Source organism: Medicago sativa, chromosome 5 (assembly GCF_051527215.1).
Source record: "Medicago sativa cultivar Bolivia chromosome 5, Bolivia_mono, whole genome shotgun sequence".
In the NCBI taxonomy this organism is placed as follows: Eukaryota; Viridiplantae; Streptophyta; class Magnoliopsida; order Fabales; family Fabaceae; genus Medicago; species Medicago sativa.
In genome coordinates, this window is record NC_140753.1 from 66,037,860 (window position 1) to 66,061,470 (window position 23,611).

The following is a 23,611-nucleotide window of genomic DNA, read 5'->3' on the forward strand; positions in this document are numbered from 1 at the left end:
TCTAGTCGATAATGTTTTGAGGTAATTTTGTAGAAACAAAGTTTTCAAAAAACAAATTTTCCTTTATGGAAATATTCTATTTTCTGTAAAAATATTATTTTTGGAACAAGTTACTTATTTTTTAAAAATTGTTTTTTCAAAATAGGGAAATTTATTTACGTAAAAAATTTAGGTTATTTAGGCCAGCTTTAATTGTAGAAGATTACTAATAACACTCTCTTTTTAATTTTGACTTTTTTATTATTATTATTTGAAATCTTTTTAATTTTGACTTTTTTACTATGTGAAATCAATACGACTATATGAGTCTTCTAATTTATAAATAAGTCTTACGTAAAAATGTGAGATCCATATTGATTTCATCCGGTATATAAGTGAGTACTGCCTCGTGTATTAGTGAGTACTCCATCCGATCCTTGTCATAAGAAAAAAAATCAAAAAACATCAAAACCAATAGAATCATTAATTAATGTAACGTTTTGATTATTTTCACAAATACACCTTCATAAAAAATTGTGAAACATTAGATACACCCACTAATATTAAAAAGAGAAGATCAAATGAGGGATATAAAAGTCTTTTAAGCAATAACTACGCCTCAAAAGTTGTAACACTTTCTTATAAATTGGACCAAATTTTTTTTTTTTTGAAATTTTTCTCATGATAAAGACCATAGAGAGTATTAAAATGAAATGGGAAATGCTAACCGGTGCCCCCGGGGCATTGGTTAAGGATATGGAAAAGGAAATTATATAGTAGCTAATGCATTGAAATTGTGTAATTAATTTATAATAAAGTCAAAAACAGTTTCCTTTTATGGTAATAATTCCTTTTTATGATATGCTTAACCAGTGCCCCGGGGACACCGGTTAGCAGGACCCAAATGAAATTAATATTAGAATGAATGTTGAAAAAAATAGTATTCCTTACATTTTTCAAATGGTCGATTATCATGTCATATATGCCAAATATAAATATCTCCCTAAGCTGGAATTTGACTTTTTTTTTTTTTTTTAGGGAGGTTGGAATTTGACTATTGATTAGAGTTTACTCGTGATTATTATTGATTTCCTTTTTCAGTTTTCACCCCACCAATAATTTATCAACATTATACTATACAGTAAGGAATACTATCAACATAATGGTAATTTGACTATTGATTATAGTATACTCATACAGTATACTATACTGTCCCTCCCTCGTACACTACACATTTTCAATAGCCCTTACAGCCAAACAGAAAACACACAGCACAGAACCAACACAAACTCATAACTGATAAAAGGAGATGAAACAGACAAGTACACTCTATAAAAACCAAACATCTCTTTGAACTCTTAACAATAAAACCAAACACATAGTTTCAACTTTCATTTCTCCATTTTTACCTTTATTTTTTTTCCCTTATTTATATCTCAACCATTCTTCAACTCTCTCTCTCTCTCTCTCTCTCAACTATACTACCTTTTGTCAGATCTTAATGCTGTTTCTTGCATGCTGGAGTATATAAGTATCATATCTTATGTATTGAAAACCGTTATTTTCTGCCAATTCTTTCCACAGAACAAGCATTTAAGACTCTGATTCATTTACCTTAACAAGCATATTTAAGACACTGTTCTTTTCTTTCTATTGGTGAATAACACAACAAATAGAAGAGAGAGTGAAAGTTCAAAAAAAAATTACCGCAACAATTGACCTATAGTGTGGTTTTGTTACCTTGGTTCTTTTCTTTTGCCTTGATTGAGAAGAGTAACGTGTTGTGTATAGTAGCAGTTACGAGAAAGTTTCACATGATGACACACAAACCTCATTAAAAACAGCAAAAAAGGAAGAAAAGAAAATATACTCTGTTTTTCCTCTGTTTTTGTGTTATAAAATCTTGTTGAGAAAGCCTATTGAGTTTCATCACAAAAGAGAAGAAAATTGAGTAAGGTTAGGTGAGTTTTGATGACCCTTTATGCTTTTTTTCTTCATGGGTTGGTAAAAAAATCTCTTCTTTTTTTTCATGTTAAAATTGTTTTCTTTTTGAGTTTGATTTGATTTGATTTGTGTTTGGTAAATGTCTAACTCAATAGTTTGATGTGACTGTTTATGTATATCTGTTTGAATTTTGAAGATCTTTATAATCACAGAAACAATGTTATCAGAGAAACAAGGTGAAGAAACAATGATGTCAAGTCTTAATGAAACAACTGAGCTGAATGAAGAAAGAGAGGAAGAGAAAGGAGGAAGTCCTGCTTCTGGTTTCAAGAATTTTCTTTGGCATGGTGGTTCTGTTTATGATGCTTGGTTTAGCTGTGCCTCAAATCAGGTAAAGAAATATGAGTTTTTAGATTTCGACGCATGTTTGCATTCACAGTGAAATTAGCAGATCACGGTGAGTCACTGTAATTTTAGCAGAAATTACGCTATAAAGCTTTAATGAAGTTCGAGACTTACAGTGTCACCGTGATTTCGTTAAACTCACTGTACATCCATATCCAATCAGTCTCATCATTGGAACTAAGATTCTTTGACTGTGACCTTTTTTTGGTGTGTGGAAGAGAATTTGATTCTTTTTTTTATTTTTTAATTTAATTTTTGGTTTTGTGTTGTGCAGGTTGCTCAGGTTCTGTTGACACTACCATACTCATTCTCTCAGCTAGGAATGATTTCAGGCATCATATTCCAAGTCTTCTATGGATTGATGGGTAGTTGGACTGCTTATTTGATTAGCATTCTGTATGTTGAGTACAGAAGCAGAAAGGAGAAAGAGAATGTCAGCTTCAAAAATCATGTCATTCAGGTGAGACCACACCCCCCAAAATAATATAAGAAAAAAAATATTCTAATAAAATCAAATCAAGGTTTTTAATTGTAGTCACATCGTAATCTTTGATATCTCAAAATATTCTGGTCAAATCGATGTGATCGGAATTATTGTAGCGGAGACATAAAAAGTCTCATGGTCACGGCCGCTATTGCAGTTGCAGACTATTTTTTAAAAATTTTAGGTTAAAATGTTTGAAGAAAGACATTGATGGTTAAATTTCATTTTGTCTAGTGGTTTGAAGTGTTGGAGGGTTTACTTGGTCCTTATTGGAAAGCAATTGGATTGGCTTTCAACTGCACTTTCCTTCTCTTTGGATCTGTTATCCAGCTCATAGCTTGTGCAAGGTATGAATTTTATTTTTTTATAACATTTATTTATTTGATTAGATAATTGAAGGACCATATTGAATTGTGGATTTGATAACATGTTTTTGGTTTTTGTATTCATTATGCAGTAACATATACTACATAAATGATCACTTGGACAAGAGGACATGGACTTACATTTTTGGAGCTTGTTGTGCTACAACAGTGTTCATACCTTCATTCCATAACTATAGGATTTGGTCTTTCCTTGGCCTTGGAATGACCACATACACAGCTTGGTATATGACCATTGCAGCCATTGTTCATGGCCAGGTAAATACATATGTCTTGATTTTCTCAGTCAAATTACTAATTTAGTCCCTAAAATTGTAGGAGTGGTATAATTTGAATTGAAATTCATCTATGACATTAGTGTCTTTCTAACAATTTCAAGAATAAATCCAACTCACATGTACTAAAATGACTAACGATGATATTCATTTTAAGTATTATTTTAAAATATTAATAGTTTTAACGATGTCTTATAAACTAGACCGAGCACAATTCAATCAGTTGAACCAAAAATTAGCATCAACTAGTTCATTAGTTGGTTTGTGCATGATCATATCGTAGTCTGGTTGAATCTGATTAAATTAAAGTTTAACAGGTTGCACCTTGTTCAACCACAGTCGATTCAATCGGTTTTTTTTTATCCGATTCAATCATAGTTGAACCGATTAAATTAAACCATAGCCCAAAAGTCTCATTCAAATTGAATTTCAACAAGTGGGGTCCATTTTTTGGTTAAGGAAGAGGGGTCTCTCTTCTTTGAAAATTTTTTATTTTAAGAAAAACCTTGGTTTATTCTTGCAGGTTGAAAATGTGGTTCACTCGGGCCCAAAGAAAATGGTTTGGTATTTCACTGGCGCCACAAACATACTCTATACTTTCGGCGGGCACGCAGTGACAGTGTAATCCACCAAATCTTTTTTAATCTAATTTGCTTATTCATTTAGACAAAGTAATCATCATAGTTTTGTTTATTGTCTCAATACAATGAAACATTGAAGATTATTAAGAGAAGTTTATTGCACGGACAATATATTTTCTATACTATGGTTGCAGCTTTTGCCTCCATTTTAATGAGGACTTCTTATGTAAGACAAAACAGTAAAATCTGGCACTTTTTAACACCCACTACACTATTGTCTTGGCTAACGGTTATTCTCTGACTTTAGCTTTAAAATATTTCAAACACTTTAATTTTTTAATATAAGCTCTGAATTAAGATTATGCCTTCCCCCTAAGAGACATTTTGCCTCACGATGTGTGTACTAATTTTTATTTTTATATTTATATTTGTTTACTATCTAGGGGCATTTTGTATCATACTCCCTCCGTCCCATATTACTTGACCTAGTTGACTCTGTCACGTATGCCAATGCACAATTTTAAACTTAAATTTCTTTAATAATCTAGTAGAAAAAATTACGAAAATTTGATATTTTGAAAATATTACTCGAGACGAATCTAACAACATCTTATATGCTATATTTTGTTTTTATATATTAATAGAAAAATAGAGTCAAAACATGTTACATAAATAGTGCAAATATTCTAAATAGGTCAAGTAATATGGGACGGAGGGACTACTTTATTATTATCTATACTTTCATCTGTTTTATAGTAAATGACACATTTAAAATATTTGTGTCTCATTGTTTGCCACTTTAAAATGGTAATGAAATATTGAAATGTTTTTCCAAAATTAACCTTATTTTGATTAAAACAATTGGAAATGCAGGATGGTCTGTTATAAATGATAACAAAAGGATATTATAGTCAAAACACAATTTGTACAATGCAAATTCTTTTAAGATGAGCGCATTACATTTAAAATGAGACAGATAGTGCATAGTTTAAAATATTTACTCATTTTTCTATCAATTTTTGTTACACATTTATGAATATTTTTTACATATGCACTTGGTTCTTGTTTAAGGTATCATCTATGAGGAAATTGGACAGCTCAGATGATTCATGCATGGGACCATGGATTTATAAAATAAATAAAAAAATGCATAGTACTAAAAATACACTGTTCTTTGCCTTATTGGGAAACTTCTCTATTAGGCAAGCTTGCATATTTTTTAGTATATATATTTTAACCTTTTAGGGTAATACAATGCATTTGACTAAAAAACAAAATAGGGTACAAAACATTCTAGAAAACAATTCCAACTCATTTGGACATATCACATGAACATGAAAACCTATTTTAAATTTGAGGCATATTAGTAAAAATAGTAGGAATGTGAGGCCATTACTTTTCCCACCCTATGAGGTTCTCGTACGTTCTATTCGGATTCTAAAATTTGAAATATTTCAACATGTTTTTGGAGGTTTTACGGGATTTTTACGCAGTTCGGACTTTAAAATACGAACTGCATAGGACGCGTGAGAAACTCATAGGGTGGAAAAAGAAACAGTCAAAATTTTGATTTTGAAAAAGTAGAGCATATATTTATGGGTGATTTTGCATATTCAATTTGACGATGTTTGAGCATACACTAACATGGACCATGTGACTATTATTACAGGGAAATCATGCATGCAATGTGGAAACCTCAGAAGTTCAAAGCTATCTATTTTTTTGCTACTCTTTATGTGTTCACACTTACCCTACCATCTGCAATTGCTGTCTATTGGGCCTTTGGTGACCAACTTTTAGACCATTCCAATGCTTTCTCTCTTCTTCCTCGTAATGGATGGCGTGATGCTGGTGTAATCTTGATGCTCATTCACCAGGTTCATATTTATATTTTTGCCATTCCCCCCCTTCGATTCTAATTGTTTTAAAAGCCAACAAACATATGAGAACTTTTAAAAGTGTTTTTTTTACGATTAAAAAGTGTAACAAACAAGCCTAAAGTATTTTCCATTCCGGAGATTATTTTAAAATTTTGTTAATGTCATAATCAAATTGTGTGACACTACATTGTATTATTGTACATATGTTTGATGCTAAAATAAATGTTGTTTTAGAGACTAATGACCTGCTTTATTTAAATGTAAATTGCAGTTTATCACCTTTGGATTTGCTTGTACACCATTGTACTTTGTATGGGAGAAAGTGATAGGAATGCATGACACAAAGAGCATATTTTTGAGGGCACTAGCAAGGTTACCTGTGGTAATACCAATATGGTTTTTGGCTATAATCTTCCCTTTCTTTGGTCCCATTAACTCAGCTGTAGGGGCTCTTTTGGTTAGTTTCACTGTCTATGTCATCCCTGCTTCTGCTCATATGCTCACTTATAGGTCTGCTTCAGCAAGACAGGTAAACTGTCCAATCTCTCCACATCTTTGTCTTTTTTCCTATAACATATCCAATACATACTGAGATTTTACTCATAAGATACAATAATAATCACTATTTTGACATGTTGTAGGTCCAATTTGGTTTAACTTTTTGTATATATACGAGCTTTTCAATTGATATAAGTATTTGATTTTTAGCTAAAATGAAACCATTAAAAATTTAGGCAAATTGTATTGTGAAATGCTTTGATAGGACGGTGGTACACCGCTCATCAATATTTGATAATTGTTTGAAACTTCAAGTGTCTTTTAGAAGTAGAAGCTTATGGTCCTTCTTGTCCTCACGGTTGAGACGGTGACTTGATCAGTACTGGTTTGACTAAAACATGGAAAACCGAACATATGTGCCTCAAAACTCAACTCGTGATTGTTTTCCCATGTTTTTGTCGAATTGAAGCCGACCAAATCACTTTCTTAGCCGTAAAGACGAGGAGGACTATGAGTTTCTACTTCAAAGGGGCATCATCAATCATTGTTAAAATTTCAGACAATAATTAAATAATTGTCCACCCTGGACTACCTATCAATATGGTACACCGTAGAACCCACCATAAATTTGTTGATGGTTATGGAAAGGTTAGATGGGAGAGCTTATGAGAATATTGAGATTGATAAGCTAATTTCAACTTATACTATAATTTGTTAGTTAGAAGATTCATAATCATTGTTTACTTTTCTCTAATTTTTGTTGAAATTTTTATCTAAACTTACTCTTAGACAATTAAATTATTAATATGCTGCCATAGTAGTACAACAAACGAATTATATGCTGCTTGGAAGTGACTTCCTATATTAATGGCAGTATAAATTCTAGTCCCACCAATTTTATAAATCATTCAAATTGACATTTTATGATACATGATTAGTTTGGTGCCACTTCTTTGTCATTCAGTTATATGCTATAGTCATATAGTACCATTGGTACTATTTAAGTCACATGCCCCACATTTTAACACAACCTAACACTATCAACTCAAGTATCCTTACACAGTACTCAGTGATCAAAACACTGTTCTTGTTAATGTTCTTAATCCTAAGTGACATGTTCTCATTATTAGTCAACAATTTGTAACTGTGAACTTTTTGTCTTACTAAATGTTCAAAAACTTCAAACCATAACAATATTTCAAAACCTCCTCATCAAGGTTTAAAATTGAGGTAATGGTCACAATCTTTGATATTGTGTAGAATTTTAGTCAAATATGGTTGATGCCTTTTTATAGGTCTGTTTAGTAAACTAAAAATGAAACAGATCTGTTAAATTGAACTGAGCCGCGCCCAAAATCAACTACGATTGACAGTTTGGTTCCGTTTGTGCACTAGCGATCATAGTTCAATGTGGTTCGGTTTGGTCAAACCGTCCGATTTTTCTAAACAATGCCAATATTCGATTTGATTCGGTTTTTATTCATTTACTTGATTAATTTTTTTTTTCTTTTCAGAATGCTGCAGAGAAATTGCCCAAAGTTATTCCAAGCTGGACATTAATGTATGTGATCAATGCGTTTGTGGTGATATGGGTTACTATTGTAGGCTTTGGATTTGGAGGGTGGGCTAGTATGACAAACTTCATCAAACAAGTTGACACATTTGGATTATTTGCTAAATGCTACCAGTGTCCACCAAAACTACCAGCTTCCAACCACACAATGCATCACTGAAAAGTGAGGAAAAAAAACTGTGGTCTTTTCTTTGTTTGAGTCATATTTTCCCTCTTTTTTTGTTTAATCACCATATAGATATACTATTATTGTTAATGCTGGTGTTCCTTGTGTAGCAAGGCAATCTTTTTATTATTTAATTTGGTTTTTGATAATCATTTTGGATATAACCATAGACTTGATTATAGCCAACAAATGTTGGGTTTGGTGATTGGTAATTGGCATTTAGCAACATCAAGTGAAGCATGCATTTTCCTAATAGTTCACTATCCAATACATAAGACTATGTACAATCATTTGATATTTTTCCCTCAACATATCAACTATTATTATAGTAGACATATGTGTTGGTATAGATTATAAGAGAAATGCTAGCAACACACATTTTAACACACATTTTTCAACACCTTTTTGATTGGTTTAAATTCATATGGATCCACCAAATTTAAATGGACTGCATGAATTGTTGTCTAAGTTTATAATGATTTATTCCTTAAAAAAAAGTTATAACGATATATATTATATGATTGACTAGCTAGTCAAAGGAAATTAGGGTGTGTGTGACATGGAAAGTTATAGAATTTGATTGGCAATAATTGAAGGTTTTGTAAAGGCTTATTTGAGTTAGGTGTTTGTATCTTTCACCTTTATCTCTATTCCCCGAATCTTAGCCAGTGTTTGTCACGACCCTTTCAGTTCTATCTTTTCCTTAAATCTTGAGGATTGTTTAGAAATATAGAATCCTAAAGTGGACCTTAGATTGATTGAGAGGAAAACAGAAAAATATTCTTATTTTCTTCCTAATAAAAAATGCATGCAAAAGAATCTTCCTCTCTTTTTATTTGATATAAATAGGATTGAAAGTACTTTTATACCTCAAACACGCAGCACAAATAGAAAAACAGGATACAATGTGCAAATAACATTTTTTTATAGTAAAATTTATGTGAGTTGAATCTTGGTACTCATTGGAGTCAAACAATCTTCAACTTCAAGACTCAAAAACACGTTTGTAAAGTATTTACAGAATAATTATCAACAAAATTTCCATATTAACAACATAATATGGATTGTATTTGTTTAAATGACCCCCGCAAGTGGATGGTGGATTGGATCCCTCATATTAGTCTGTTTTGAACCGAATACTAAGTTTTAACAAACAAAAAAAATGGAATTGAATACTCTCACGTAGTTACTGAAAATAATAACACACTCGCTAGATGAGAATCTCAACCAAGTGAAATCACACATACTTGCTCTCCTCTCTTGCTCTTGGATGAGATGCTTCAACACTTCAAAATACTTTATTTAGAGAAGAGAGTGACATTTTCCAAAAAAAGTGATTAGAGGGATGTTAATTGATCTCCACAATTTCATTAAGCTGTAGAAACTCCCAATTCAATATTCTAAGTTAATTGCGCATGTCACAATGTTCAAATAATATACTTAATTTGTCCCATAATAATTGTCATATTTGTAAACAAGTTGTTTCAAAAAAAGTGTTCCGTGTATTTTTTTCAATGTAGTTTTTTCCTTCTTCAAGTGTACAATCTAATTATTATGTGTATCACTTACAATTTGTTTAATTTTTTTACTTTGCATTTATGCTAATGAAAAACACACCAATGTTTGATAAAAAGAATATAGTAAAATCTTCATTAATTCTCTTTCTTTCATTTTGCATATTTTTTAATCACATGTCAAATTCGATAGTTATTGTGGGACAAAGAAAGTAACTTCTAAGAAAATAAAATATTCATCACCCTTTTACCAAGCATTGAAATTTCACACTTAAATTATTTATTGGAAATTTGTTTGATTCCCAACAAATCATCCTTCAATTAAAATTTTCAAACAAATCATTAGAAATTTTTTCTTTCTTTTCTCCACTTGTCTTTCGCATAGATTGCCCTTCAAAATAGCAAATATTCTACTCATTTTTATACCCTAACAACAGCAAGTGTCTTCTTCCTTTCTAAACCTTACTTGCACCCTTTTGTTGTCATCTTCCCTAAATAGATAATATTGGAAACAACAAAAGGTACATACCTCACACTATGGAAAGTTTGCACTGAACCACTATGAAGCCATTTCTTCGTACTCTCAATGCCTTCAACATTCATTTTACTACTCACATATTGATTGTTTGTTCTTTCACTTCACCAAAGGAACATATTTGTGTTTTACATTTAAATTATACTATCATCTTCAAATCCTTTTCGTGCTTTCAAACGTATTCTTAACCTAAGTATTGTCCTTCAATAGCTCCTTAATATTCCTAAATTTGTCCTGCCATAAAAAAATATCCATTAAATTGGAAAACAAAGTATTTCCACCTCTCTGAGGTGCTTGTAAAATGGTGAAGTACTCATACTGGTACACGTACGGTACTTGTGGTACTTCATTTTTGTTCATTATTCTATTTTGAGTGAAAACTATGATTTTCTCTTATAATATTAATATGATAATATAATATCATGCGTGCATAGTGTTTTTGTTGTTCTAATCAACTTTAGTCTTCGAATTTTTTAAACTTTTATCATGATATTCTTTTGTAAGTTAAAGAATTTAGCTGTCATGTTATATTATATAACAAAACTTATGATTTTATTGACGTATCTGTACCTTTTTTTTTTTTTTAAATTGTCGTATTCTGGTATCGATACCCACATCATACCGGATACCAATATACTTGTACCTATGCAATATATATTTCCACACTTTCTTGGTAAAATTATTGCCAATTAGTTCACCTTTGGCAACTTAATCCACACCTACTTGGATGAAGTTTTCATTGACTTTAAGATCCCAAATATCTCTAGATCTTTAAACTTATCATTACTTGAAAGGGGTTCTTATAAACTTTCCTCATAGTACTATATAAGCAAAGTAGGATAAAAACATAAAAAGACATTTTGTTTAAGATGATATTTAATTTGAAAGGTTTACTGCTGGTAGTAAATCTTATGCAACTTTTAACAAAGTAGTAGTAAAACCAAGCCTATAAACTAGTAGTAAACCTACGTACACGCTCGCACGCGCGTGCACACACACTACATATATATACTTTATATTATTCGTAAAACCAAACATATTAATACAACTAATATATATATATATATATATATATATATATATATATATATATATGTATATATATATTTCCTTCAAAGAAAAGTATGCATATATATATATATATGTGTGTGTGTGTGTGTGTATATATGTATGTATGTATGTATGTATGTATGTATGTATGTATGTATGTATGTATGTATGTATGTATGTATGTATAGGTATGTATATAAACACATTTAGCAAAAACTACACAATAATACTTATAAATTTTTAGTTTAACTTTTTCGTCAAATAAAATTTTATATACTAATTTTACTTTAAATTTATGCTGAATTATATGTTAAATAACTTAAATATTCAGTGTCGATCATAGTTCAATGTGGTTCGGTTTGGTTAAACCGTTCGGTTTTTCTAAACAATGCCAATATTCGATTTGATTTAGTTTTTGGATTTCTTTCAAGAGTAATTATTATTATTATTATTATTATTATTATTATTATTATTATTATTATTATTATTAGGGTTAATTATGTTTCTAGTCCCTATAAAATAGCGACCTTGTAAATTTAGTCCTTACTTAATTTTAATAGCATTTTTAGTCCCTATAAAAAAAATTTACTTATAATTTTAGTCCCTGCTAAAACAAAGTTTGATTAATTATCATTAAACTCTTAAATTTTTGAACGATTTTTTTAAGACAAGATTAGAACACTATGAAAGGTTCGTTTACTAAAATTTAGAATTTTCTGACATGAAATGAATTAAATATGAATTTTTTAAAACGACAAAAGTTAAAGATAAAAAGTAATAAAATCTGGATGTAGAAATCAAATTTTGCGATAATTTTTTGCGGAGGAACTTTTAGTAATGTTCTAAACATGTCTGCAAAAAATTGTTCAAAAATTTAAGAGTTTAAGCATAAATTAAACAAATTTGAATTGAGTAGGGACTAATACTCAGTGCAGAAAAACAAAATTAGGGACTAAAAATGCTATTAAATTTAAATAAGGACTAAACTCACAAGGTCGCTATTTTATAGGGACTAGAAACATAATTAACCCTTATTATTATTATGTTAATGGTTGAAATGTTTGTAGGTGTTTAGGATACAACTGTTGAAACCACTTTTGTGAAGCCTTCTATGATTGAATCCTAAAAAAAAAGTGACCAGCTTCCACAAAGTAGGTACAGACCTTGCCATGGATGGATTAGCAGTGATGATGACAATGTGGACCTCATATACTTTCCACCTCCACCATTACCTAAACATATAGAGGAGTTGATCGGGAAGAGTGTCGCTCCTGAAAGACCAAGGCGCAAGAGCAAATAGAGACACTATTATTGTTTTGGCCCCTATGTTTCAAGAAGTTGCGATTTTGGCCCCCTAACTAAAATAATTCGATTTTGGCCCCCTATGTTTTGCCCCCTTTGCACTTTTGACCAAGTCAATGCTAATGTGGCGCCACATGTGTAATTTTTTTATTTTTATTAAAAAAATAAAAAAATACTTTTTAATTAAAAAAAATACTTTTTTTTTATTTTTTAATTAAAAAATAAAAAAATACTTTCTTTAAAAAATTTTAATTAAAAAAATATAAATAAAAAATAAAAAATTACACATGTGGCGCCACGTTAGCATTGACTTGGTCAAAATTGGCCTAGGGGGCCAAAAGTGCAAAGGGGGCAAAACATAGGGGGCCAAAATCAAATTATTTTAGTTAGGGGACCAAAATCGCAACTTCTGTAAACATAGGGGGCCAAAACTGCTATTAAGCCTATTGTTAATGCTGGTGTTCCTTGTGTAGCAAGGCAATATTTTTATAATTTAATTTGGTTTTTGATAATCATTTTGGATATAACCATAAACTCGATTAAAGCCAACAGCTGTTGGGTTTGTAGAAATGAAATAAAGTTCAAAAAGTTGTGTGTTGTCTCAATTGGAAAAGATTGAATGGTTGTTGTTTATGGTTAGGCCGCACAAAGTCTAATTACTAAGAGGTTTATTTTGTATTATTTGAATTATATAAAGCTTTGAAAAAGAAGTTTAGATTATATAATCTAAAACATAGCTATATATAAATAACAATCAGAATCTCATTTCATTTCGGCACTTACGACTTTTTCACTCAAAACCATCACAAAAACAAAGTGAAAAATGATAAAACATATCAAACAAAATAAAAAAATATATAAATGCCACAATAAAATTCTAAAAATCAAATCAAGGTAATGCAATTTTTTTTGTTGAATTTTTTAAAGAATATGAACAAAAAATAAAAAAACAATGAAATATTGATCTAAAAGATGGAATTTTAGATTTTGAGGAGGGAGTCCCGCAAGAAGTCCCTTCTAAAGGATTCTTGTTCCTTATTTTTTTTTTCTTGACAAGTTTCGAAGGAAACTGACATAGTTACCAAAAAACTGTAATTTGTTTTTCAATTATAAATATGCACTTTCAAGACCTGAAACACAAGAAACACATTGGAACATTGAGCTAGAATAGTTAGTGTGGTTTTTAAACTATTTATCATTGTCACAAAACAAGCAAAGTCTTTGTGCTGATAAAGTTCAGATTATATAATCTGGACCTACTTTTCCCTTAATGTTTCGCACAAGAGAGGTGTACAGAAGATGTTCGGATTTTAAAACCCGAGAAAACAAGCATTTCAAATTTTATAATCCGGCCGCATCCTATACATGCTTCGAAGTAGAGCGTATAGGAAAAAATCTCATTTCAGATTATAAAAGTTGAGGACATTTTTAAATTATGAGCAAGGTAGGAATTTTTTTTTCAATACTCAAATTGGAATGACAAAAGCCACATATGCTTTACATGATTTTTTTGTCTTAACTTTATGATTTTCAGAAAGAAAGAAAAAAGGTTAATCTATTAATAAAAGACATCCTTTTTATCAAAAGTTATTTGGTTCGAACTCCCTTATTATCTTTTTTTTTTTTTTTTTTGACAAGTCCCTTATTATCTTTAAAATGAGGTAAATGTAAACACTTTTGTAAATGATTTTTAAATTTTAAGATCTTCTTTATTTTAGATTGAGGGGTAGCATCCCCTCACCTTAAATTTTTTCAAATCAAAACACTTTTTTTGCTTCAAAGGTAGGTAAAAAAATTGTTCAACAAGAATATAATCTCCAATGTGAAACTAGTGATTTACTACTTCCAAACATATTTTTTTCTAAATGTATATTTTGGAGCTTCAAGTTTTTCTTATTTCTTTCAACAACATCAGAATTTTTATTTTCTCAATTAAGGTGAAATTTATCTTATAAATCGTTAAAAAAATTCAGTGGTCAAGATATGAGAATGTTACTAAAAAAAAGATATGAGAATGTTAACATAATACTAAAGTGTGATAGATCATTTGCAAAAGAGTTAAATAAATATTCCCTAAATAAAATAGAGTTAAACAAGCATATTTTCAATTGGCCCTCTGCAAACCCATACAAAGTTATGTCCAAACATAGCTAAGTCATACTTTACATGAGCCCCATGTAAATAGGCTGTGGAATTAGACCTGTCAAGTTAGCTATTTAGTTATAGAGTTTTTCTCCTCACACCCTAGTTACACCCAAATTTACTTAAAATTTTACAATAATACCAAAATTGTCGTTCTATATAAATTTTCTTAAAACATTGATTTCATTCATTGTTACTCTAGAATTTCACCCTCTTTCACCCACAAACAATCATGGATGTTCAATCAATCTCTATAAAAGACTAAAGAGTGAATCAAAATATTTTTCATCCTTACTCTATTGCATATAGGTAAGTAAATTTCTTCTATTTGTACAATGATGCTAGAGTTTCTATTTTTTCTTGTTGTTGAACGTTGATATGTTCTGAACTCTACAACATTGATATATTCAACCCTTAAAAATCTCACACTTAAAAAACTCTCCACTTTAATTAAAGAGTTCAAACACAATATGCTAGTATCCCGTAAGAATGCCATGGCTATCAGAAAAATCTACACCAAAACACCCTTAGTGGTCATTCAATAAAAAATAGAAGAGGATTCTATTTAGAATGAACAAACAATTTTAATGCCCTACATCATGTTTGTGCCTAGTGACTTGTCAAAACGATACGGTATACCATAGTATAAGTGAAGTTCAAGTCCCACATAGAAATCCTTTCAAAAAAAAAAAAAAAGTCCCACATCGAAACATTAACAAACCATGAGGAGTGAATAGGTTTGTTTGGTCTTTGAATTTGTACCCATCGATCAACTTGATCCTCAAATTTTATAAAATAGCCAATTTGTCCCTCAATTTGCTTCACGTCTATCAAATAGGTCCCTCCATCAAGTTGAGACGTTAGACATGCTAACAGGCACTGTTAAACGATGACGCGTTCGTTCACATCACCTCTCACGTATGCAAGGATCAATTTAATAGAGAAACTTATCAGGGACCAGTTTGATAGTGAAATTTAACATCACCAAAAATCGAAAAATAAATCATCAAAAAATTCACAACTTCATAAAAAACCAAAAATTATCGAAAAATTCATCTTCCTCCTCTCCCTCCTTCGATCAGTCTAAGCATAAACTCCAACATCAAATTTTGAAATCATATTCTCTCTTCATCGTATTTTTCCTTCCCAAATCCAAAAATCCTCAAATTAATTTCAAAAAGACTATTTTTGGGAGGATTCTCAACTTAAATTTCATTAATCAATCAACAAAACTCTTTCTACACCCTCTTCCTCTTTCATTCAAATCTTAATTTTAAAAATTCGAATCATGAAAATAAACATCTACGACAACCCTCTTAACCACCACAGTAAGACTCCATTTATGAGATTGAGACCCAATAGCATCAAATGATTAGATACAAAATGAAATAAAATAAAACAACTTATTAAAGGTAAAGAAAAAAATCTAATTAGTCAGAATTTAATCACTAGCCGAAAAACGCTAGGACGGTGTGTGTTTCGTTGTCGTTGTCCAGTGACAATTATCACGTTTGGGCGATAAAGATGTGTTGTACTACTCGTACGACGAAGAACAGGTTTAGGTAGTTGATGGTTTGATTAAAATTCGGAAGGAAAGAGATCTCAATTTTGCTCTGTGGGAAAGTTGCAATAATCTGGTGCATTCGTGGATTGTTAATTCAAAAACGCCTTTGGTTTCGGAAAGCATTGTTTTCATTGAGAACACATTTGACTTGTGTAACAATCTTAGGATCTCTATATGCGAGGATTAGAGGATAGGATAATTCAATTCTGGATTGGATAAGACTGAATGATGATTATCAAAATGTGGCTTCACAAGAAAGATGCAATAGTAGAGTGTATGCATATTGGTAAGGTTGGACACACAACAGAAACTTGCTACAAGAAACATGCATATCCTGTTGGATTAATTATTTAATTAATCAATTATGGAGTTACAATACTCATATATATAAGTCTGTGGTTAGTGGTTCTGCCAATGAGTTTTCAATATTACAGAAGTCATATATCCACATAGGTACACGAATAGTAATTACTTATAGGGATAGCCTATTAAGAGAGTGTAATTACATATAGTCAAAATCAATAAATGTTCTACGACATTCAATTAATCCAAGTTTTATAAAAAAACGTGACTATGAAAATCCATAAAAGCAAAATAGGAAATTCAATAATCCCCAAATTGGATTAACATAGACACTTAGTTTAAAGAAAAAAATGTGGATTAATGTGGCCACTAGAATGTCAATTAACAAAAGAACATTTATGATTATCTCAAATTATAAGTACCACAAAAACACAATATCATACTCGATAGGAGTATTGATATTATACATTGTACTTACTATTTATGACCTCATAAAATGTGGAATGTTGGTAAAACAGAAGCACAATGTATATTTGCATGCCAAGAAATTATTGTGCATATTCCAACAAAATTGACTTAAGCATCCAATTATGATGCTCATTGAGATCGATAGAATTTTAACCTATATCTCAATATAATAGAATAAGACTAAAGTTTAAAGTCTCTTAAGCTATGCCATATTTTATAGTGTGCACAAGAGTATATGGCGATAACGACAATAATATTGTGTACACATTTCTCTTGATCTCACATATATATATAAACAAGAGTGAGATTTCTCATTTGAGCTCATAATATATAATATTGTGTACACACTCCCACCACTGATCCCACATATATATAAACAAGAGTAAGTGGAATTCTCATTAGTGATCACTGATACAAAATATTATAATAATGTAATATTCAACAGTGGGATACTCAATTACTAGTGCAAGATTATCAACATAAGTGGTTATATAATTTCAGCCAATAGAGTTTCATGAACTCAACCACATATTTTGCACATGAGCATAGCAGAATTATTAACACAAGTGGTAACTCAAAGATAATATGAAACCCCATAAATACATATTTTATCAATGGCAGATATTATCAAGAATTGGGTTTCGTAGTTAACCACATATTCTGCATTTAGAATTAAGGAGAATGTAAATTTTCATTTAAGAAATTTATAACATAAAAACTCCTTTTTCACAATTAAAATTCCAAAGAATTTTATAAATATAGTAACCTCTATACGACAAAATATGATGATTATATAAAAGGTTTATCATCATATGAGTGAGATAAGTCTCTATTATTATAAAATAGGATATGAGACTCTATTCACAATTTTAATAACTCACTCAAAATTCAAATGTTATAATTATACTTACACAAATTTGAGAAACAATTAGGTTACAAGCAGCGGAAATACACAAGACTTATATTTTATTATTATTGAGGATATAAGAGAAAATAGTCATAAGCTTCCATAAGTATTAAAGAATAGCAATAACATAACTAATATCCTCAATATAAGTCTCTACAAAAAATTTCATATCTAAAATATGAAAAACAAATAAATATATTTGTTTATGAGATATAGTTAGTTGACATGTAGAATTTTTCTCACTTGTTGAAGAATGATAGTTAAACTATCTTACCCACAAAAGAATGATTATGTTAAGTAATGTCATACCGATAGGGTATGTCCATCACGTTACACAATACATAGCAATGATTCTCCCACTTGATAGAGAATAGACAATGATAGTTGAATTAAAAAGTTTGAAAGATATTTTAAATAAAATATTCAACTATTTCTCTATCACAAAATGATATGTTAAGTAACGTCACACCGATAGGGTATGTCCGTCACTCACATAACAAAGGGATAGTAGCAATCCAAAATATTTATATATATAAAAAAAAATCACATATAGTTATAAATTTAATTCAAAATATAATAATATTGGATTGCAAAATTTATACAATTTTCTACATGTCTTTTAACAAAAATAACTTACTTATATTATTCTCATTCAAGGATCTTAAGGATAATAAGTAAGAACTATATCATCACAATGTACCATTCTTATGTCTTACAAAATTTAAACATTGATAAAGTATTCTAATTATAATTGACATAAGTATAAACATTTTAGGTACATTGAATAATAACAATTATATTAATAACAACACACCGATAGGGTATGACTGTTACCAATATAATGCTAATCTATTTAACAAAATTCGCATAATTGTACCCACGATAGGTGAGATTACAATTATACAAATAAATAATTTTTATGCTTAAGAGAATATGATATAATAATATCATGCATAAACAATTGTACTTAATTTACTCAACTTCGGTCATATTCAAACGATAGAAAAATGTGCTTAACAAAATTTTAAATTAGCACATCATAAATATGACTTTAGAATTTCTTTTATATGAAGTAGTATAATAACAAAAATTGTCATTTGGAATAGAAGTGTGTCAAATAGTTTTCTAATTTATCCAGAATAGAACTCTTAGAATAAAATTTTCAATACTCCCACTATAAATTAGAAAGAACATAAATACAAAATGGAGTATTATAGTAAGAAAATAGTATATAACAACAGAGTTCTGTTTAGAATATTCTGGAAAAGGATTTCACTTCTATATAGGATATCATAATTGCTCAACAAAAGAGAAGAAAGACTAAGTTTCTTCATATATGCAATAATAAGCAATAAGTCACAAGAGGATAAAATAATTAAATCACAACATACCTCGGAGAGTGTGACATTCATCCTTATACTTAGAGTCAATGACTGTTGATGACTTAACGAGAATATCTTATAATATAGTCATCTCAAAATATTCATCAATGGAGAATAAGCAATTGTAAATAAACATATGTGAGACTCTAATTATAAATCAATATGATTTCTATAAGACTTCAGATATAAGGATGATACATATTTTCAAAATTGCCTCAATTCTTAACAAGTTGTTATGATAATAGTTAACAGATAAACAACAAATAGGCTTACAAATTTTAATTCATCATTAGAATTTTAGCATAAAAAAATGCAACCACGCCTCATTCATGGTTCAACATAATTGTGATCCAAATATTTAATTGCGACAAGACACATAATTAGATAGTTAATGGTGTTTGTCACAAAATTTAGAGTAATAAATTAAGGGTCTAGATTAGAGAGTATAGCAGAAAACATAATGTATATTAAAGAGAAATATGTCAATTTTAGATTCAATTAATATAAATGACATATATAATATACAACTTACTATACTCCTTTTGAAAACAAAATATTATCAAGACCCTTTAAATCAATTTGTGACAAGAATCAGGCACAAGTGTCTAAGTTCAAATATGTCGCCAAAAGAATGATCAATTAGTGAACTTTGGATTTTTATGCTAAGACAATATGAATTAAAGAATATATTAAATTCAATATATTTGGCATTAGAATTAATAAAATTGAACCTTCTAAAAATTCACAATAGTTTAAGCTCAAATATTGAGAATACATGATTTGAAATAAATTATTCTCAATTTAATTGATATCTAATCCTTACAAGATTTGACAAAATTTTGAAATTCATGCATCAAAAATACAATATCAACAATTCTCAAAATATATTAGTTTATACAAGATATTTGAGACAAGAATATAAGACTGAGTCTAAAGATTCTTCACAATACTAACACTTTAAAAGAATAATTTACATAAGTGTTATATTTTAGACTCAAATCTAAAGAATGCATGATTTAAAAGAACATATGATTCTCATATCAATATGAGTATTGTAACTCATATTGTAACTCATATATAACCACAGACTTATATATATGAGTATTGTAACTCATAATGATTTGATTAAGTCTATGTTATTTTGCGTTAGTGGGAGTTTGTTACAGCATTTTTTAAAATGCTTGGGCCATTTAGTGACATATTCTTTTTTAATTCAAACGTGTCACTATAGATTCATCATTTGTTAGAAAAGTGAGTATTTGATCTGTATGATTTGTTTTCCCTATCGGATTCAATTTCTGCAGCATTAAAGCTTACTTCTCTTTTTGAATGATTAGTGCTTTGACCATACATGTAATTTTAAATTTTAAATTCTTTATGACAAGTGAATTTTTATTCTTTCAGTAATTGAGTATTGTCATCCAAGTGGGAGATTGTTGGATTAATTATTTAATTAATCAATTATGGATTGACAATAATCAATTATTATAAGTCGGTGTCATAATATAAATTATGGTCTATTGTGTTAAGCACTAATTATATGATGAATTTGAGTGATTGGGCTTTTGTTACTAAATGGACCGTGATGGGTTGGACCATCTAGATAAGCCCAATGAGAGGTCCCTGCCCTCAGCCGTTTAGCTATTTAAACGTCATCCCATTAGACGGTTAATTATTCTGAATGTCATGGTGAAAACCTAGAGCTAGACGGAATGAGGGTAGTTACCCCTCTCATAGTTGTTAGCGTTGTCTACGGTTATCCTCATCAACCTAATTAAAAGGTACACAATTTCTTGTTCCTTCTTTGTAATTGATGATATGCTATAATTTGTATCTAGTGATCTATGGCTAAACACTAAAACTTTCATCATATCCACCCAATTTTGGTCGTGCAAATGAAGAATTGGCTCTTATGCTAATTTTGCAGGTACAGTTGCAAAAGAACATAAGCTTGGTGGCTTTACTTGAAAAGAGCAATGTGGAATCCAAGTGTGTCGCAAATGTGACAAAAGGAACAAGTTCTCTGCATAAGTAAAATTTGATCCTAAGACAATGAAAGTTATAAAGAGAGAGGATCAAACGGCAAAATATAGTGACTAATTATTAAGTTCTCTTTTTATTAAGCTGATCTCTTATTTTAATGATTCTATTTTTTTTTCTTTTCAATCCTTCGTCTTGCAAATTCGATTTCTAAATGTTAATTAACAAATTAAAGTAATCAAGTGAAGTTTCAAATTAGAGATAAGATTATTCGATTCACTCTCAACGGTTTGAATAGGGTTTTTAGATTCTATAACAGTAGCTTTAGGTTTGATCGAATCTGGCTTTTAAATCAATTGTGACAAGATCAATACTCTTGGTGAGTTTTTGTTGAGCCTTATAATAGAAGGAACACAATTTTGCCATTCTATTTCTTTCATGTGTAATTTCACTCAATCAAATAAAATCTAAAAAAATATAAAAATACCACTATAAAATGTGACATTTATTTGACAGACAACCCAAATAAAATAGAAATAAAGATGAAAGAACACCTGATGACACTAGGTCATACATTACTTTTAGAACTATTTTTATGTAATTTTTTAGCTGAGTTCAGGTGTTTTCAGCATGAGTTTGAGGCTAGAAAAGACAATTTTGATGTTTAAGGAAAGCAGGAAATCGTACTCCGATTTATGTCATCGTAGTCCGATTTATGCTGGAATTGAAAAGCTTTTGCTTCGTAAAAAATCGGGCTACGATGAGACCACATCGGGCTCCGATGAAGGAGCGTCAGACCTGGTTGACCAAGCTTTAATGAGAAATCGGGCTCCGATTTGGCAGATCGGGCTCCGATTTTGACGAACCCAGAATTTTTATTATAAAAGCCAAGTTGTTTTCTGGGAGAGAGGGGTTCGAAATTTTGGAGAAGAAATCACACTTTTGGAGCTGGATCACTGAGCAAACGGTGGAATCCCACCAAAACTCATAGCCGGTCATCATTTACATGTAATGAATTCTCTTTTGTATTTAGTTATTTGTGCTTTAGCCATGAGTAGCTAGATCTATTGTGACTAGGTCTTGAGATGATTCTGTATTAGCTTCACTGATGTAACCTGAAACTCTTGTCGTTTTATGAATATTAATCTAGTTTATTCAATATAACTTGTGCTTAATGTTTTTATGATATTGACACTATATAATCGATCCTAGGGTTTACTTGACTACTGATAATAGCTTGAAACTCGGACATAGTTATATTGTTCAATCTAACGGATGATCTAGGGATGGAAAGTTGTTAGATTGTGATAGTTGAATTAACGGACTCAATAGCCTTTGATGATTGTAGGTTCACCTAAGGAATTAGGGAATTATGATTAGATAAGCGAACTTAGGATCAAGGGATTGACCTAAGTTAATGTGTTAATTTGTCGTTTACTTTGTAATATTCGTAAAAAAATAAGGATCAGGTTGCTAGTAAGTGAAATACAGATGAATCGAATGACCTAGTCATCTTTCTAAATTGATTTTAAACCAAACTTATTTACTTTGTTATTTCAAATTATCATTGAAATCAACCCGACTGCCTAGGGCAACCCCATATTTACACATCTTAACAATAGCATTCTTGTTTAGTCGAAATCAAAACAGTCCCTGTGGATACGAATTATTTTATTACTTCGATATTAATTAGTACACTTGCTAATTATCTATCAACACCCGCCATAGATTTATTGTTAATTAATTACCAAGTGTTTCTTGTTCAACGACAACAAAATTCATATCATACCCAAATGGTCTTAAAAAAAAGTGCATTTAAATTGCTATAAAAGAGTAGACTTGAAGTTCAACAAAGAGTAGAGTAGTAAAACATAAAATGAGTATTATAACTGAATCCATTGTAGCTACGGTAAGCCTCTTTCTTCATGTCTTTCTTCCTGTCATTTCCTCATTCCACCCATGTACCATCAATAACGTTTATATCTTTGAAGTTGAGATTTCTGACCTACAATTCAAAAATGAGTTGTGTTAGATTGGAGAGTGAAATAGCAAAACACAAATAAATCAAAAGCAAGAAGTTGCATAATGCTCAAAAGGGAAGGCAGCCATATCCCCCTACGAACAGGGGAACAAATTAGCTTAAATACAAAAGCAAAAGAAGTTCATTGGATGGAAAGACTATCAAACCTTTACCAATAGGTAGCAAAAAAAAAAATCAAATCAAAACAAAAAACATACTATACAACATATAAGAATTAACAAAAATTCAATCTATTAGTTGGAAAGGATCTTACTT

General features: G+C 30.2%; 1 protein-coding gene across 5 annotated transcripts; it reads left to right on the forward strand.

Annotated features, from left to right (window-relative positions):
* The first annotated feature begins 1,339 nt into the window (after positions 1-1,339).
* LOC146924118 (auxin transporter-like protein 1) lies at positions 1,340-8,499 on the forward strand. Of its 5 annotated transcripts, none has more exons than XM_085709143.1 (9): positions 1,340-1,940; positions 2,120-2,314; positions 2,603-2,788; positions 3,047-3,159; positions 3,270-3,453; positions 3,994-4,091; positions 5,721-5,928; positions 6,203-6,460; positions 7,944-8,499. In XM_085709143.1, exons 2-9 carry the CDS (start codon positions 2,141-2,143, stop codon positions 8,160-8,162), a joined length of 1,440 nt encoding a protein of 479 aa, XP_085565269.1. In that variant the 5' UTR covers positions 1,340-1,940; positions 2,120-2,140; the 3' UTR covers positions 8,163-8,499. The 5 variants fall into 5 exon arrangements, with proteins under 5 accessions (XP_085565269.1, XP_085565268.1, XP_085565271.1 ...); XM_085709142.1 differs by having other exon boundaries at positions 2,136-2,314; XM_085709145.1 differs by having other exon boundaries at positions 2,151-2,314.
* Positions 8,500-23,611: the final 15,112 nt, after the last annotated feature.